Source organism: Marmota flaviventris, chromosome 1 (genome assembly GCF_047511675.1).
Source record: "Marmota flaviventris isolate mMarFla1 chromosome 1, mMarFla1.hap1, whole genome shotgun sequence".
In the NCBI taxonomy this organism is placed as follows: domain Eukaryota; kingdom Metazoa; phylum Chordata; class Mammalia; order Rodentia; family Sciuridae; genus Marmota; species Marmota flaviventris.
Genome location: NC_092498.1, coordinates 73,153,144 through 73,172,643, shown reverse-complemented (window position 1 = coordinate 73,172,643; position 19,500 = coordinate 73,153,144). Strand labels below are relative to the sequence as shown.

Below are 19,500 nucleotides of genomic sequence, written 5' to 3'. Positions count from 1 at the left end.
GGACTAGAATTTCAAATATACTACCCACTACACTAAGTTTTAAGAATTATAAATCTGTTTTATCATCTATCTGTCAAAAGAGATTATCCACACTCCCACACATTGGTTATGGATTAAATAAGATAGTAAAAATAAATTGTCAGTAAATTCTGAAGCATTAACTATTATATCAGAATTCTACATTTAGAGGAATGTACATGAAACTTGTATTTTTCTAAAAACCTGTGAAGCACCTGGATGAGGCAGTTTAATCATATGTAAAGCATGTATTTTGCATTAAGTTTGAATCACAAGCATGCACCACTTACAACCTTGGGCATATTCATACTAGCCATCTGTGCTTCAAGTTCCTCTTACGTAAAATGCAAGGAATTAATACTATCCACATTTCATAGGTATTTAATAAAGATTAAATAAAATATTAAAAGTATATAAAACAGCACATAAACAAACATTAATCCCTAATGGCTTTCAACATTATAAGATATAGCCTATTCAATCTAACATAATATAAATACAACAAAGTAGGTGGCTGAAGATTATTATTTGTTACCTAAATAACAGCATAGCAAAATTAAAATGATTTCAAAAGTTAAGTAGAATAAGGACAAGCTCTTTACCACAGAGTTACATTCCCTTGGATTAATTCATTTTCAATCATCCTGTAACTACCACCTCTACATATAAAAAAAGCTTACATAAAAAGAATGGCAGACTTGGTTCTGTTTATAACAGCTCATTTTTGCCCTTGGACAAGGATTTAAGTCATATAAACACATCTGGATGAGTTCTCCTAGCTATCTATTATTAAGTCAAAGATTAAGATATACAGTGGTAATATCACATTTACACAAATTTAAACAAATTGAACATGTATAATTTAAATTGCATTACAACTTTCCTTTTAAGACGCATTTAAAAGGTGAACATAAAAAATTAACATTTCTAGCCAGCAAAGGAATGTAAGATTAAAAATTGGGACATCTGGGTGTCTGTGCTTTGAGGTTAAGAAACCATTAACTAGCTCAATAAAATTAAATTGATGACTAAATTTGAGGCCAAGTTTTTACATAAGGAGAATCATTAACATTAACTTACTTCTCCTTCCTATCTCCTACCCTTCAAAGAAAAATGGGACTACAGAAAAATTATGAGTAGACATTTTTAACATACAGGCCTAGAATGGAATGCAAAGGACTAAATAAACATGGCATACAATCCAGAACAATATATCAATTGTATTTGAAATATTCACTGTTACAAAATTGCAGGAAAAAAAATGCAGTTTGGAAATGACCGATTCATTCCTCAGATTTTAAAAAGCATCTAGTAAAAGTAACTGAAGGTTAGAAATAGTATCTTCTATTTAGTTACCAATTTCCCATAAATATATGCATTTCCTTACTGGAGCCTTATGTTTACTATCCTTATGAGAAGGATAAATAAATATCTATGGACTTGATGTACAGACAGTAAAAGCTGGTCCTCTACCTTACTTTGTTATTTATTTTTCTTTAATGTGGTACTAGGGACTGAACTCAGGGGCATGAATCATCCCCAGTTTCTTTTTTTAATTTTAAGACATGGTCTTGCCAAGGCTGACCTCAAACCTGTGATCCTCCTGCTTCAGTCTCCTGGCCACTGCACCCAGCTGGCATACAACAGCACGTTATCTGAACCATGTATCTAAGAAAAAATTCCCCTTCCTGTAGTTAAGATCTGATGCATTCCTTTCTTCAGCAATCCTTAGACTAGAGATTACAAACTAGAGTCCAGTTTGCCTGAGACAATGGGTTTCCTGGAACACAGGACTTTCAATGCTAAACCCAAAAAGGTTCCAAGCAAACTGGGATAGCTTATCAAACTAAAACAAACTCAATTACCTCTGAGAGCCAAGCCATGGTAACTAATATCCATGAGTAGAAAATGGATAGTGAATGCACATGTACCACTCTAAAAAGGCAATGTTAAATGACAATGATTAAAGTCATCTCATCCCAAACCTCTGTTAATCTAATACTTCACTCATTTGATATTTATTATAAAGCATCACATGATTAAGTTACCTTAATATGTTAGGTATTGGAGAAATCCAAACATCTCCATTAAAATTACACAAGTTTCTTAGTGAATACATCATCTCCCTATACTTCAATTTAATAGATATTAAAATTCAAGTGTAATGAACTATACTCAAATATTGCTCTACCAAACTCCTATTGGTTTATGCTCTCAGAAATATCATCAGTGCTAAGAAGCAGCATAATCATAAGGTTCTCACTAAGAGATCCTGTAAATTTATCATCCAGTTCTTAATTGTGATGGTAATGTTGGAATAACAATCCTTGTGGCACAAGCTTTTTCCTCTGCCAATTAGGTACTTACACTCTCCATTCCTCTGGCCAATTCAAAAAGAAGTGCCAAAGATTCGCCAGCAGCTATTCTCATGTTTACATCATCACAAGAAAGGAGGCTTGGAAGTTTATGGAAATGCCTAAAAAATAGTTAGTCATTACAATGTGAATGCGACAGTTATGTCGACTAAATGTTTTTACAAAATATAAAACTAAAAACACATACATCTCCAGCTTTTTCTTTACTTCATTGATTGGGCATATGGTCAGTAATAATGTCCATGCCAGAAGTGAGCTGATATGAAGCACTGTGTTTGGGGTGCTGCAAATAACATTACTGTCTTTCTCCTTGAGATAGGACTTGGTGAAGATATTTTCCAAACATTCCAGAGTTGAATACAGCTCCTAATGAATAAGAATATGACATAAAGTAACCATCATAAATTAGAAATAATCATATATAACTGAAGCCAAAGTTTTCTACTTACAGTAATATCATCTGTGGCAATAAAACTGCAAACACCAAAGCAAGATGCACACTGAAATAAAAAAAAAAAAGAAAACATAGAGATCAATGCTTAGCTTTCTTATTAATTCTACATGCACTTTTGTAATTCAGTATGAAAATTTTCTCAACTACCTGACTCTATGACATCCTAAGGACAATATATGCACGAAGCAGGGGAGAAGAAAAGAATATTAGACCAAGAGTCAAAGGAAGTGCACTTTAGTTCATGCTCCGCTACGAAACTCCATACAACTTTAGGAAAGTGATTGTTTCTCTTGGTTCTTTTATTAATTCATAAAATTGAAGGGTGATGAATGTATTAATTAAAAAAAAAATTAGATGTTGATGAACCTTTATCTTATTCATTTATTTATATGCGATACTGAGAATCAAACCCAGTGCCTCACACATGCTAAGCAAGCACTCTACCACTGAGCCACAACCCCAGGCCCTAATTTCTAAATCCACTCTAGCCTCACAGTCTATGATTTAACTTATGTGAGTGAAGCATTTGAAGGGGTGAACTAACTATTCCTATTGTTTCCTTACTGTATGCAGTATAGGTGTCTAGCAGATCATTTCAACCTTTAACTTTAACTTAAAGACGGAGCTGAAACTTGGACATTTGCAATCAACAAGCCCACTCTATTAAGGACCTTTTGTATTAAGACTGTTACTGGTTTTTTACATTTTTAAAACCACCTAGATTCATTGTTTTTTTTTTGGTAGTTGTAGATGGACAGATGCCATTTATTTATTTATTTTTATGTAGTGCTAAGGCTCGAACCCAGTGCCTCATACTTGCCAAGCAAGTGCTCTGCCTCTGAGCACTTCACTGGTTTTTATAAAGACTCCACTATGAAAACTTGTAGAACAAACCTACTTCCAAGAAATAAGCACTCAGGAGTAGAAATCTCATAAAACTTAAATAATTTCCAAATTATTAAAAAGTATCAAACAATTAAGCTGGGTGTGGTGGCACATGTCTATAATTCCAGCGGCTCAGGAGGCTGAGATAGGAGGATCACAAGTTCAAAGCTAACCTCAGCAAAAGTAAGGCACACTAAGCAACTCAATGAGACCCTGTCTCCAAATTAAAAAAATACAAAAATTGGGCTGGAGATGTGACTCAGTGGTCTAGTGCCCCTGAGTTCAATCCCTGGTTCCACCCTCCCCAAGAAAGTATCCAAACAATTAGAAAATCAAAGCTTTCTCAAACTTCAAAACAGATAAATATTTCACAGGCCAGAGACTGCTATGCCTACCCATATTCATCTTTATCAAAAGAACTTACTTAGGACATAGCAATCAGAAAGAAAAAAAATAACATTATTAGTAATAAAAAATAACTACCCAATTAAAGAGTCCAGATCATTTCTTTAAGTGCCAATCAAAATTATTCTATAATAACCCTAAATAACTCAATATAATATTTATCTGTATTATGATCTTCAATTTCAAAGATGTAGGAATTTGTTTTATATCGAATGCTCTTCAAAGTGTCAGAAAATTAAAGAAAACAACCATCATACCGAGTTTGTGTTCACTAAAATGGACAAATGAGAATAAAACATTAACAAAAATCTACTGTTTATGTCTGGGCATCAAGCCTAGATAGATCTGTAAACTTATTAAAAATCTTATACTTACAGCTTGCCTAGCCTGGATACTAGCTGTCCCGTCACAAATTATTTTCTTTAGGACTGGTCCAAGAGTTTTTAAAATCTCTTCACTTTCAATTCCAGGGCCTAACTGAATACAAAGAACAGAAGCAAGCGCTGCAGCTGCCCGCTGCTCGTCGCTCTTCCCTACAAAAGAAGCCAAAATACAACCATAACTAATTATTTTCAACAGACTAACTTATTAAGATAGTAATTCCCAAATTTTTTCAAATACAAAATGGCATCTACCATTTATGAAACCCTTCCTATACTTCACGCTTTGACATAAGGCATAAACTCAGTGAGGCCACAGTGGTGAATCTTAAGAAACAGACCTCACTCAAATCCTAGACCAGCCAGTAACTATTCAAATGATCTTTACTTAGTTATAGATGATTTTCCTCATCTGTAAAATGAAGATAAGTAACGCCGTTAAGGGAGTACTACATTGGTTCAACAAAATAACATGTTTCATGTCAATTTCTGTCTTCTAATTCCATAAGATATTCATAATGAACCTTGTTCAAGCAACCCTTGAATTAATCTCCTAAGCATTTCATATATACAGCTCAAGAGGTAATCCTTCAGGATTTCCCTTCAAAATTTTTTTTGAATGAATAAGGGATTAAAAATGGAAACCACATTCATATATAAACAATTTTTTTTTTGAGAATCATATGCACAAAAAGGTTAAGGCAATAGAAATCTATTACGTTGCAAATTAAAAATCTATATGTGCAGGCCTCAATGGAATTTTTAAACTCACCTAGTCCAACTACCATTACGAGACAGTTTTAATGCAAAGTATATTTTTAAAAGTCACTACGTACACTGGATGCTGTGGCACATATGCTCAGTTCAATCCTTAGGGCCATACATGCAAAAAAAAAAAGCTACTGTGTTATCTCAAATACAGTTGGCTCTGCTATCAGCTATACCATTAAACATTTATGGGCTTAAGAGCTGTCTGGCTTTCCCAATGCCTTTCCTTATTCTGTATAATGAGAGGGTGAAATCAATCAAGGGTTTCATTCATGACAAAGCTTCCATCCTGAAGCAAAATGAGAAAAATAAGAACATAAAGTTCATTCACTTTAAAGAAATATGTGCTTTCTACATTTTTGGTGCTATAAGTATTTTGTTAAAAAATAATGATAGAAGGTAATTATCTTCATAATATGCTTGGCAAGATATGTGAATTGGCAGATAGTAATCTATCTAATTTTGTGGTTTCTAAAACTGAAATGTCTGGTAATAATAAGCTGACTCTTTAAGGTCTCTCTTTATCCTTACAAGCTCTATCATTGAAACAATATAAATTCCAGAATTCTAGAACTACGAAGTTCTAGAAGGCAAACATTCCAAGGGATATCTTAAAAAGTGATATCTTCTACAAGTACAACGGATATTCTAAGTAAGTGCAAGGGAAAATGAGCTAGATGACATAATATTTGTGCAAATTAGAAAATGAAGTAGGAGGTCTTTTGAAATAATACTTCATCTTTACATCTGATACACACTTTCAAGACTTCTGTATCTAACCAGAGAATAGCAATCACCTCTTAGGATAGAACCAAAGATGACAATCCAACCCAATCCTTCCATGTTTGTTACATAAATAAAAACAAAAGTTTCTAACAAATCTCATTCTCAGTTATAACAAGCATGCAATATTCCTTGACTATCATGAAGACTAAACTAGAATTGTTAATGTCATTAACAAATGTTATTGCAAAGAAGACAGCAAATTCATCATTAATTCTGCGCCACTTACTCAAAAATAAGGGTGATTACCTTTTTTTAGACAGCGTTCAATGCTATCAGTTAAAGTCATTCTTCTTTCCAGAATAAATTCATAAAACATTTTTGAAGCCAGTACATTTTTAATACCTTCAAGAGCTGCCTGCCTTGTCTTCACACTATTTAAAACAAGAAAGATCTAGTTGAGAATGTTGCCACTAGACAATGTTTAAATCTAAATTATCTTCCAGTCCTAAACATTTTTCAGTAATTTTCATTTATAACTTACCTTAATACATAAAAGATTTTTAAGCTGCTTATATCAGAACATCTTTCTGTTTTAGTTTGATAGGCAGAACTCTGAGTGAATAATATTTCACAGTCTCAATGTATGATTTCTCCAGTATTATACTAAGTTTACATTTTTAACACTACAATGTTTGCATCATTTGGGCTTTACAATTCCATCCCTTAGTAAGTTCTGCAACTACTATAAAGAAAACAACACAGCTTTGATATTTTTCATGTCCATACCAAAATCAGTGGACAGACAGCTTAAAGCAAAGTTTAATTATCATCTCTAATTGAAGATTAACTTTAATTCAATAAATCTATTTCCACTGTAACAAAATACAGTTACATATATGCTAGAATAATGATCAATTCAAATTGATCTAAATCCTAGTGTCAAGGTACTACCCACATTAATAGGCTAAAGGAACAAAAAACATTAATTCCTCCAAAGTAAACAAAAAAGCATCAGAAAAGCTGTATCACAGAACTGCCCAAATTATAAGGTGCTAATCAGAATCACCCAGAATGGAGAGTTTTTAGTATTTCCTACCTCTTATCCAGGGTCAGGTCAATTAATCCCTTTAACTTATACTCTAAGTCTTCCTGAGTTCCTTCCTCATCAAGGACTTCTGGCCCTAAGGAATAATTATAAACCATCAATGTAATTTTAAGAAAGGAAAAAGCAGATAGCGGAACAAGTATAATATACTCTAGCTAGAAGAATTCCTTCACCTAAAACAACTTTTTATCTCAAATTGGAAGATTATATTTAAAATTCATACCATCTTCAGCAAAACTGGAAGGATCACTGTAACCACTGCAATGGCTCATTGTTTCAATTGATGCATCCTCATCACTAAAAGGTTGAACATTTCGATGCTGGCCACCTATTAGATAAAAGAAAAAAGATGATTTTGTTGCTATATATGCAAACATTTAGGCTACATTTTGTTAAATTAGAGGTAAGGTAAGGTAGTTTTAAAGATAATTTGAATTAAAAGGAGGGAGAGAAAAGGCTTCAAATAGAAACTTTACTATTTCATATGTCATAAAAGCCTGTTAAATTAAGGATCCAATATACTCAAGTTTAAAAATATCCATGCTATTAATACAAAAAAAAAAAAAAAACCTTTTTAAAAACTAGAATATTTCTTTCAATATCATCAACTTATGGAACAAATTCATGATAACTTAGGAATTTCATATTAATAAAAAAGTAGCTACTGGCCAAATTATATTATTATATTGTGTGCGCATATGAATAAGTAATAACAAATTCCATCGTTATATGTAACAATGCACCATTAAAAATATTTGATGGAATAAAGGTTACTCAGTTATAAATTATACTGAACACGGACTGAGCTAGAATGAGTTACAAATTCTACCCCAAGAGTGCCTTCAAATCACCTGATTTACCTAAGCCCTATTTCTTAGTTGGGAAATCAAAGACTATACCAAATATCACAAAGACCCTACATTCAAAAAGTTCATATTATTTACAACCTTATTTTTTAAATCCTGTAAGGTAACTGAGTTATTTTTCTTTTAAATAGGGTATGTCATTATTTCTTTTAAATCAAAACAGAGAACTTAGCAGATTTTTAAATTAACATAGCAAATAGCCTTCCAATTTTCTTGCTTATTGCATAAAGAATAATGAAACCAAGATCCTAAAATTTCATAATCACCGTGCTTAAAATAGAAGTAAACAAAGATCTATGATGCTGTACTCTATTTCTGGATCCATCTTCATTGTCTTCATGACTAGAAATCATGGCAACAGTTGAGCGTCATCTGATTAATTTTACAACTCACAAGTCAATTTACAATTTTAATTTTTCATATTCAGCCATTTTTAAGAATAGTTCAATAACTTCTCTTGACTATAGTCAGTTTCCATTTCCCTTTTTTCCCCAAAAGTCAAGGGAAAGAGGGATTAGGAGAAGAAAACAAAAAAGAAAAAAAAAAGGGGGGGAAAACCCTGCATATTGCCTGATATCTGGGTCAAACTTTTTGAGTTTGACAAACTCACCTATTAATGAGGTGGCACTTTAGATACATAAAGTCCTTATTTCCACAGGATTTATTATGATTTTTTTTTTCCTTTCTGAAAATTGCTCCCTTCAGAGCTTGTCCAGTATGCACAAGGCCCTGGGTTCAATATCTAGTACCACAACAAAATGCTCTATTTAAATCACCACAAGTTGGGCCTGGGATGTGGCTCAGCGGTAGAACGCTAGCCTAGCACGTGAGGGGCCCTGGGTTCAATCCTCAGCACCACATAAAAATAAATGAATGGAATGAAGGTATTGTGTCTAACTACAACTAAGAAAAATTATATATATATATATATATATATTTTTTTTTTTTTTAATTTTTTATTTTTTTTTTTTAATCACCATAAGTGGGCATACTTGTATTAGATTTTCTTAGCTTTCTGGAAATTTCCAGTCTCAATGGAAAGTCCATTAAAGTGATAAAGAGAAGTTGGTCATCTATTTGGCTATATAGTGGAGACCTCATTTAAATCTCATTCCTCTACATATTATTTTAAAAATTAGTAAGTTAAGTGGTTTTCAAGTTTGTGAAATTTCCACCTCTTCTACTCAACTATTACTTGCTTATTATTTATCAAATAGGCAAAACATTCCATGAGATCAAGTTAAAAAAGCCAATCTCATACCCACCCCTCCCCCAGTCCTACTCACAAGAGGAAACCAGAGTTAATAAGTTCTAATGTAAACATCCAAAAAACTTGGGAAGCATGTAATTTTATAGACTATTCAAAGAATTACTTTCTATTTGCCAGTATGTGCTAAAAATTAAGAGTTTTAAATGTTTGTATTGTATATACTAAAATACAGTGTTTAAATGAACCTTTTCTGCTAAAATGGCAGGCTGTGTGATAAGGCTGACAGGTCACAAGTCATCCTTGAGGCAAAATATTAAAGACAATTCCCCTACAGCCATCAGACGCCTCTACAGTTAAGTACTGAACAAGGAAGGAAACAGGTATGCCAGGAAGCTTCAAAAGGAAATGTTTGTGATTCATAAAGACCACTATTACTAATTTCCAAACAACTTCAGTTTGCTTGCTGCTTTTCTCATTACTTCCATTTCATCAACACACACAAAAAATAAAATCATGGTCTTCTAGGCAGAATTGAAATGTGTATTTCAAATAAGGAACACTGAAACAGAGGATAAGAGGTCTCCTCAGCTGGCCCAAAGCAATGAAATGTCACAAACTATATATTCTGCAGCTTGGTAAAGAATAAATTTCACCAAAATGGAGAGTTTTCAATCAGGATAGCAACATAAAGAAGGATTGCATTTGTAATCATCCATTTCCAATGTCAATTATTAAGTGTATAATACGTGATCATAGGTGTTCAGGCTGCCATACAGTTTCCAATAATCTGTAACAAGATAACTGGTATATTTACTATTTAATCAAAGGCATATCATTCTGAGGATCAGAAAGAGTGGCAACTGTGTCAACAAATACCCAAAGGCTAATATTAGCTGGATGATCTCCGAGGATATCCCAATATTCAACTCCATAATTTCAACAATTACTAAATGAGATGACTGTGTTCAGTTTTAGAATACTTTAATTGAGATTAGTGTGGTGTCTTGTAGGACTGACTTTCCGGTTGGAATTTTTTCTTAACTGTATTATAAGTAAATACAGTTAACACCTACCCATTAGGAAAAGCTTCTACTTTGCAGTAAGGGCCCCAAAACCCTAAACTTTTCCCCAACTGAAAACTGAGTTCCTTGCCACCTGATTCACTGCAGAGAACCCACAGAATGCAGCACTAAAGGTGAACGCGGTTTCTGCCTGGGGGAATAGGAGGCCGTCTCGACTAGCCGCAGTGGGGCAGGGGCGCGTGGCTTCTGCAGGTGCCAGTACTGAGCAAGGTCCCAGCCAAAGGTGGGGCGGTGGCCGCATCCTCCGACGTCTCCGCCCCGCCAGGTGAAACAAGCAGGATGCGCTGGAAGGCAGCAGAATGGAAGCCACTCGCGCGCCTCTGCGTCATCCCGGCCGCATAGGGTAAGGTCCAAGCCTCGTGACGCAAGAGAGGGTCCAAACCCGCCAGACGTTTGGCACTCCATGTTAAGCTGGGATTCACAAGCGGCCGGTGGCAGCACGGGAGCAACTCCACCTCTACCCCGCTCTTGGTCAGCTAGGGCTAACTAGCAGTAGTCTCTGGGGACAGCTCCTTTCCCACGCAACTCCAGAGCACCTTCATCCCGACACACACTCAAGCCCAAGGGCCCTTTCCTCCCTGCCCTAGCGGCCGGTGCCCGAAGTGTGATTCGCACGCCGGAACCAAATCGCGCGAGGCACGGCGCCCAGGGCACGCTGGGAACTGTAGTTTGCCAGCCACACCACGCGCCTGGGAGACGCAAACGTCCGAAGGCAAGACGGAACTACAACTCCCACTCGCCCCAGGCTGGGAGCTTCGCCAACCCGGCCGGCACCAGGACGCCGTGGCTGGGATACCCCTTACCTGCCGTTGCTGCAGCTGCCCCTGAGCCGCCGCCACCACCGCGGTGGGGAGTGTTCCGCTTCTTATTCTTCGGCATCGTGGGACGCCCGGTGCCGTCTAAACTCGGAGTTTAGCGAGGATCAGCCGATGGAGCTGCACTTTCTACTCGTACGTCTGTGAGGCGGGCGGCTGAGAGGCGAGTCTTCGGCTAACAACAGAGGCGAGAAGCGGCGGGGGTAAAAATGGGCGGTGGCGGCAGCAGAAATCCCCGTGAAGAGCTGTGATCGGAAACGATACATGTTTCTCTCTAGCGCGGGAGCTAAGGCGGGGCGGGCGAGACCACGACGCCTTAAGTAGCCAGACGACCGCCTGTCGTCACCATATGTGGGCGGGACTCGAACTCTCACTAGCCAATCCCTTCAGATCTCCCCACTAGCGTCCACTTGGGCGGCGCATGTAACCTGACTCCCAATCCCATGCGGCAAGTCTTAGCTCCGGGCCCGGGGAGTGAGTCTTCGCGGCCGCGCGGAATTTAGGGAAATGTAGTAGGCCCGGAGGTGGGGCCTCCGGCTCCGCCCAGCTCCCCCCAAGGGGCTTTCTTGCATCGCTGGGTGTGACCCCGCCCCTGCTTGGCGCACGCCTGCGTTGGTATTAACTGATGTGGTCGTGCTGGTGATCCTTCCCGCAAGTATGCTCGGTAATGAGAGCCGCCTTCCGACTGGGAGCTACGCAATCACTTGTGCTACTCTTTCTTGGCCACTCTAGTTCTTTTCTTTAACCTTACCCCTGCTTCGCAGGGATCTCTGCCCAAGCACAACCATATGTCTCTTTGAGAACTTTTCTGTGATAGTGTTTGAATTAGTTTTAACAATCATCAATACATACATTTGAACTGTGGTTCAGGAATACGTCTCCTCCCACACATACGCCCCCCCCCCCCCCAGTATGCTTTTGTCCACTTTCGTTGTGTCATTTTGGGTATATGTCATATTCTAGACTTAAAATACCTGGCAATTCAGTGTCAAATCTCCATATAAGAATTTGCCCTTGACATTTCTTCCTGCCAGTTACAAGGTCAGTTTGGGATAAGAGCTTCCGAGAATTTAACAGCTGGTAAAACAAACATGAGCTATAAATATCAATAATCGTGGTGGGGTTTGTTTTGTTTTCTCGAGGTGCTTCTAAGATCTCTGTCTTCCTTGTTAAACATTTGCCCTGTATTTAGGGCCTGTTATTAGGTTCCTATACTATGTTTATGACAGACCAAACTTTGAATCACTTCAGTGTAGGTGACTCATTCTCTACTCCACCTCTCACCTGTGTTCCATTCTCTTATTTTTTAACCACCTGTAGGACATTTTCACCTGGCTGTCCAATACTGTGTTTCCCTCTTCCTGCCTTCACTGTATTATTATCCTCCCATATGCTCAAATTCTGAAAAATTCATACATGGTTCCTCTCTCTTTAGTGTTCCTGCAAAACAATTGGTTTTAAAATAAAGCATTCAAATTCCTGTCTTATTCTCTAATCACATGTGGCCTCAGTTCATGTCTGGGCTCCCAGACTTCATGTGCGTGTTTCATACCCAATGATTCTGTAAAAGTTACTCACATATCCCCTATTTTATTTATCCTCCCACTTTAATAGTTGTTACAATATTTCATGGTTCCCATTACTGACATATTAAATGCCAATCCTCTTAGCCTGACCCTTATTCCCTTTCCAGTTTCCCCATACACCTTATTCTTCAGCTAAAATGGACTGCTCTTCCTTTCCAATACACAGCTCTGCTCTCTCACTTCGATTTTGTCATTTATATTGTTTCATGTTCTTGCAGTGCCCTTCCTCTGATTTTCATATTAAGTCTTGTCATCTCTGAAGATCTAGCTCAAATGCTACCACCTTCATGAAGGCTTCACGCAGAATCTGTTCTTCTTCTTCACAGTTCTTTAACTTGCTTTTTAGTGTTCTAATGGCACGAATTACATCCCCACAGGCCACACAGCCTACTCCAAGGTAGTGTTCAAAGGGCATCATTTTAGGGTTGCTTTTACTTTGTTTAATCCTGAAGGAGCTAGTAAACTGCACACAGCATGTAAACCAGACAAGGATGCCAGTTGGTGGCAAAGCTTCCATCAATTCCTTTGTATCTGGTACAAGGAACATCTGAAATCCAGGAGCTTTGGTCCCCATGGATGCTGTGAGATGTCTCTAGGATGAATGATCATAGAACTATAGACTCAATACCTGCTTAACCCCAGGCTCTTCATCTAGAAACAACATACATAAGACAAAAATTTAGCTACTCTGTAAATCCCATCACCCAGGCCTAATAATTGGTCTGGCTTCTAGGCCTTGAAAATTGTGCTTTGCCTGTGTTTGAGGCAACCCCTTTTTTTCTATATTCCTTCATTCCCACTTGGAGACTCTTCTTGGACAGCCTATTCAGAGTACATCATATACATACTTGTTTTACATTTATTTGTGAACACATCTGTCATCTCATGAAATTGTTGGCTTCCTCAAAACAAAAACCTTGTTTACATCATCCCTGCATATTCCCTGTGGCACATAAAGAAGTATTATTCATAATTATAGATAGTATACATTAAATGAATATTTACAGAATTATTTACAAACTGTTTTCTAGGCCTTGAATACAGAAAACAGTCTTCAATACAGAAAACAGTCAAACTGGGTACAAATTGTTTTCTATACCTATTGTTACATACATGTTGTTACATTATTATGTAATTATTATGTAAATATCTAGTTTAGCTCCGGATAAATACAAGTATCAAAAAGATTTAGCATATTCATGTGATAGTCGTTTTTTCAATTCAACATGGCCTATTTTGTATTATGTTTAAAGAAATTAATTACAAGACTCCAAACAGCAGGTCAACAAATAATTACAAATGCCAACAAGAAAGGGGAAGCACAATAGGGAATAGAATAAAGGAGTTTTCTCCTAGTCAGTCTTTGCCTTTTGATTCAGGAAAGAATACCTTCCCCAAGGATTTCTGCCTACATCTCATCTCATTGGCCAAAGCTGTGTCATATGATGATCCCTAGCTGCAAGGGAAATTAGAAGACAAGTTTTTCATTGTGTTGTTTTATTTGGTACTTAGGATTTTTTAATAGTGTACAGGAGTTCTTTACCACTGAGCTACATTCCCTGGCCCTTTTTATTTTTATTTTTTATTTTTATTTTTATTTTTTGAGATAGGGTCTTGCTAAATTGCGGAGGCTGGCTTCAAACTTATGATTCTCTTGATTCAGCCTCCCAAGTGGCAGAAATTACAGACATATGCCACCATACCTGGCAAGATAGTTTTAGTTGATCTCTTTGGTATTCAAATTGGAGGTTCTGCTGATAATAGTGAAGGGGAAATCATGTATTTAAGGCAGACAAATAGTAATGTCTGCCTTGTATATAAGGCAAAGTTCTGCCATGTTCTAACAAATAAATAACATATTTGTTACCAAGTTGACATTATGTGCTCTTACCACTTAATCATAATAAAAAGTATTTTCCTCCTATAAAACATGATTTACTTTAGCATTCCATCTAACAAGTATTACCATTTGTGGTAAGTATACTCAAATATTGCAAAAACAAATGTTCTATTAAACAAAATTTAGGTTGAGAAGAATTACAAACTGTAATGTAGAGGACTTTGATTCAAGAACAAGTAGCATATATATTCAAACCTTTCTGAAAGGTATAACCATGAAAGGTTTTCTTTGAATACTCTAGTTATAGCCTCCTTCTGATTCTTTGCATAGCATTTAGCAAAATTAAATGTGTCCCAGATCTTTCATGTAGTTTGTCAGAATCTGGTTCTTTTCTATATCTCCTGAATCACCTTTCATCACCTGACATATCCCTTCCCTTCTGCCATATGGAACTCCTAGCAGTTCTCCAAGATCACCAGGCTCAAGTTTCCAGGTCTCACAAAGGTTTAACTTGCTAATCTTCTCATTTCACCTCCTGCCCCTCCTCACACCCAGTGAACTTCAGCCACACTGGTCTTCTTTGCCAGCTCAAAAACTCAAAGTTCATTCCCTGCTTAAGACTTTTGCAACAGCTCCTCTCTCTGCCTGATATGATCGTTTTGAGCTTCCCACGGTTGCCATTCAGATCTCGTCTTGAATGACACCTCCCTAAAGAGGCCTACCCACTCTCCACTCTAAAGTAGCATCTTCATCCCCAGCACCACCCTGCCTGTGGTATTCTCCTAAAGTGCCCTAGTACTTTTCTAGTTCAGTAATTAATGTCTTGCTCCACTTTTATAATGTTAGAATTGAGAAAAAAGACCTTGTGTGTTGTATTCTCTACTTTATTTTCAGTATTGGAACAGTACATGGCACTTAGTAGATATTCAGTTCCCTAAAATATCCCTCATCCTTGTGGTCGTGGATCCTGAACTCCCCAATATGTCTGATCTAAATATCTTCTCTAATAAAAGCACTTATTGTTTTTGTAATTCTTTTGTGGAGGTGGGAACTGGGGATTGAACCCAGGGGCACCTTACCACTGAGCTACATCCCCAGTCCTTTTTATCTTGAGATGGGCTCACAAAGTTGCTGAAGCTGACCTGGAACTTGTGATCCTCCTTCTTCGGCTTCCTGAGTTGCTGGGATTACAAGCATACGCCATCACTTCTTGGCGTATTTTAATTCTTGATTATCTGTTTCCCCATAACACACGAAATACATATGGGCAGAGTTTGTTTCTAAAACACACCAGTTCTTGACAGAGGCATGTAGTTGTTAAGAGACACAGTTTAGTTGGAATGACGCCTGGCATTTTGCTAGAGGGAATGGTTGAAAGGTGACCCTGCTCCGGGATTAGGGCGGATCCTGGTGGGGGGGAATAGGGCGGATCCTGGGGGGGGGGAATAGGGCGGATCCTGGGGGGGGGGGAATAGGGCGGATCCTACTGGGATTTGGGCGGATCCTGCTGCCTCGGGCGCCCACAACTTTGGAGTGTCCAAGACCTTAAAGATGGAAAGATTTACCTTGCTCTTGGATAAGCAGAATTAATATTATCAAAATGACCATACTTCCAAAAGCACTACACAGATTTAATGCAATTCTGATCAAAATTCCAATGACATTCCTCATAGAAATAGAAAAAGCAATCATGAAATTCATCTGGAAAAATAAGAGACCCAGAATAGCTAAAGCAATCCTTAGCAGGAAGAGTGAAACAGGTAGCATCGCTATACGAGACCTTAAACTATACTACAGAGCAATAGTAACAAAAATATCATGGTATTGGCACCAAAACAGACTGGTAGACCAATGGTACAGAATAGAGGACACAGACTAACCAAAAAAATTACAATTATCTTATATTAGACAAAGGTGCCAAGAATTCATTGGAGAAACGATAGCATCTTCAACAAATGGTGCTGGGAAAGCTGGAAATCCATATGCAATAAAATGAAATTAAACCCCTATCTCTTACCATGCACAAAACTCAACTCAACATAGATCAAGGATTTAGGAATACAGCCAGAGACCCTAGGTATTGAAAGGATAAAAGAAACTGAAGTTAAAAATGTAAAGGACCAGGTATTGTAAAGTTTCTAAGCTACACTCAAGGCCTGAAATTCCTCTGGCAGTTAAGACAATTCCCGGAACTGCCCATTAGATATGTGTCGAAATCCCCCCCCCCCACACACCACTTAGTTGCTTAACAACCTGGACCCTGTGCAGCTCAGCACGTAGGCACCTCAGGGCCTAAACCAATCAGTTTGAATGTATACCCCGCCTTAGGACTGACCTATCACCCCGCCCGACCTGTTCCCGCCAATGAATGTGCTAATCATGTTTGAGAGCTGTTGTTTGATTTTCCCGCGGTGTATGGTGATTTGTTAAAGGGGACTGTGATGTATGTAAAGTCCCTGCCCTCCCTAAAAAATGTATATAAACCCTGCTCAAGTTGTTCTCGGGGCTCTTGGCCGCGCTCCCTTCTTGAGTGAGCCCAGAGCCCCAGCGCGCTGGATCTTCAATAAACCTCCTTTTGCTGTTGCATGAGTCGGTCTCTTGGTGGTCTCTTCCTCTGTCGTTCGCCGGTCCCTTACAGTATAATAGAAGAAAAAGTAGGCCCTAATCTCCATCATATGGGATTAGGCCCCAACTTCCTTAATAAGACTACTGTGGCACAAGAATTAAAATCAAGAATCAATAAATGGGATAGACTCAAACTAAAAAGTTTCTTCTCAGCAAAAGAAGCAATCTGTGAGGTGAATAGAGAGCCTACATCTAGGGATCAAATCTTTACCCCTCACACATCAGATAGAGCACTAATCACTAGGGTATATAAAGAACTCAAAAAGCTAAACACCAAAAAAAACAAATAACCCAATCAATAAATGGGCCAAGGACCTGAAGAGAGACTTCTCAGAAGATGATGTACAACCAATCAACAAATACATGAAAAAATGTTCATCATCACTAGCGATTAGAGAAATGCAAATCAAAACTGCTTATAATATTTAAGGCAGTTTTAATTTTGTCTTCCGCGATTTCTGAGACTTGGGGTTGAAAGTATGCCAGCCAATACTGTTATATCTAACAATTTCTAGAATGATGGTACCGTTTGGCCATTTTTAACATTCTTATATGTCTACAGAAATGAGATCAGTAAAAGTAATTACCCAACTATTCCCTTACCACCCTTAAAAGTTCCATATGTTCCAAGAAAGAAAATGTCTTTGAAATCCTCACTTCTGTCATCTGCTGTTTTGTATGTACAATGCACCAACATAGGGCCACTACCCACTTTATGCCACCTCCACAAAATTCTGTCCAAGGACACCCTGTTAAAACTATTTGGAGAATTTCCTTCCCTCTACGCCCACTATTATCGTGTATGAGTGTTTTGTGGGCTTTTTTCACTCTCTTATTCTTTCTCCATCTTTGGCATTCCTAATTAGAGTTTTCCTATCCCTTAGTGGTCCTTAATAGGTCTATTTGTCATTGTTATTGCTATCAATTGGCAACAGAATTTATTTTTTTAACCAAAACATCTTTCAGTGGGAAGAATCTATTTGTCTGCCAGTGGTATTCCAGGTGGATAATTATCATTTTGCTAAGGTCAATGATTCATGGAATGGTTAGTTTCCTTCTAAACAAGAGCTGTCATGATGGGTCAGCAATGATGCCTTATCTATACTCCAAAGACTGGGAGAATGAAATGTACTTCACCCACATGATAATAGAGTTAATCTGATATACATCACGACTGTTATTTCTTTGAAGGTTGTTTAGTGGCTTGGTTTCCACAGCCTAGTCTTTTATGTGTACATGAAGGAGGTATCTTTTAGTCCCATATTATTTCCATGCATGCATCTATTTACACAAATTTGTCTTTGTCTCCTGTTTCTGTTTCTTACAATGCATTTTAAGAAGCCCTAGACTGATCAGGAAACTGTAAAAAAATAGGAAGTGAACCTATAACTTTAATACTTTTATGTTCCTTTTATATGTTTAAGACAAAATTCAAGGATGTTCTTTCCCTACTTGTTCTCCCTGCTACCTCTTTACTTAATTCACTTTCATCCCACAGTATGTTTCTCCTCAAAGGAATTCATGGTGCTTCAATACTATTTTCACACCATATAAGCTAGGATACCCACCCACATGTTTGGTTTTAAATAAAGAAGTAACTTTGCAAGATTCACTCTTTTCTTTCTTGTGATATTATTCATTTTTATATTTGGTTCTATTTTTTAAGGATAGACTCAATAGTTATCTTATCACTTAGAGAGATACAAGATTGATGTTTTAGAAACTCTTTAAAGATGATACACAATGCAATCTATAGCTTTGGTATTAATCTTAAACTGCAGAATCATCTATTCAATCACTTCCCTCACTTACAGTCACACAGACTCCCCCAGTTCAATAAATTCTAAATGCATCCACTCTACCCCTACCCTACCCACCTGGTTCTCCTTTGGCATTATGAATTATGGCTAATCACTAGCATTCACCTCACATCAAACCAGAAGCCTAACCTCATCCACATACTGCCATTTCACATCTAAAATCTCTACACTCTCTCCTTTTCTTTCATTCCCATTGATATTATCAAGTAAAACTTAGCTTCAGAGCTTATTTTGCCACCTCTTACCCAGCCTCAGGCTAACTAGAATGATCTTCCTGAAGGCAAATCCCATCACCCTCTCCATACAGATTTCTAACTCCCACCTCTGTCTCTATAGAATGGATTGTTCTCTCTGGTATGGTCCCTAGTGCCCTGGAGAAATTTCTGTCATGGGGAAACAGTATACCTTTAGTGGTAAAAAGGTACATTTTCTGGAGTCAGGAATCAGAATTTGACCCCTAATTCCACCATTCACCAGGGCCAAGTTACCAAATCTCCATGCTTCTGTCTGTCCTCCTATAAAGTGGCACTAACCAATAAA

At 37.5% G+C, this 19,500-nt stretch overlaps 2 protein-coding genes across 3 annotated transcripts in view; both read right to left on the bottom strand.

Moving 5' to 3' along the window:
* Positions 1–19,500, bottom strand: part of Ifrd1 (interferon related developmental regulator 1) — a 44,756-nt gene that overhangs the window by 9,007 nt on the left and 16,249 nt on the right. Inside the window, exons 1-8 of one of the 2 annotated variants that reach the window (XM_027932736.3) lie at positions 11,078–11,245; positions 7,340–7,444; positions 7,108–7,192; positions 6,318–6,442; positions 4,513–4,670; positions 2,843–2,893; positions 2,581–2,759; positions 2,386–2,494 (exon numbers count right to left, since the gene is read on the bottom strand). In XM_027932736.3, coding sequence (XP_027788537.1) covers positions 2,386–2,494; positions 2,581–2,759; positions 2,843–2,893; positions 4,513–4,670; positions 6,318–6,442; positions 7,108–7,192; positions 7,340–7,444; positions 11,078–11,153 — 888 coding nt within the window. In that variant the 5' untranslated portion in view covers positions 11,154–11,245. Of the gene's footprint in view, positions 1–2,385; positions 2,495–2,580; positions 2,760–2,842; positions 2,894–4,512; positions 4,671–6,317; positions 6,443–7,107; positions 7,193–7,339; positions 7,445–11,077; positions 11,246–19,500 lie in introns of those variants that run through there. The other variant, XM_027932738.3, reaches the window with a different exon arrangement.
* LOC139706059 (uncharacterized) lies at positions 11,197–11,385 on the bottom strand. The gene has a single exon (XM_071613592.1). The coding sequence runs from the start codon at positions 11,353–11,355 to the stop codon at positions 11,197–11,199; it is 159 nt and encodes a 52-aa protein (XP_071469693.1). The 5' UTR covers positions 11,356–11,385.

Bases quoted from the DNA above. Each gene is read 5' to 3' on its own strand.
- LOC139706059 (XM_071613592.1), bottom strand. From the start codon at position 11,355: ATGTATCGTTTCCGATCACAGCTCTTCACGGGGATTTCTGCTGCCGCC.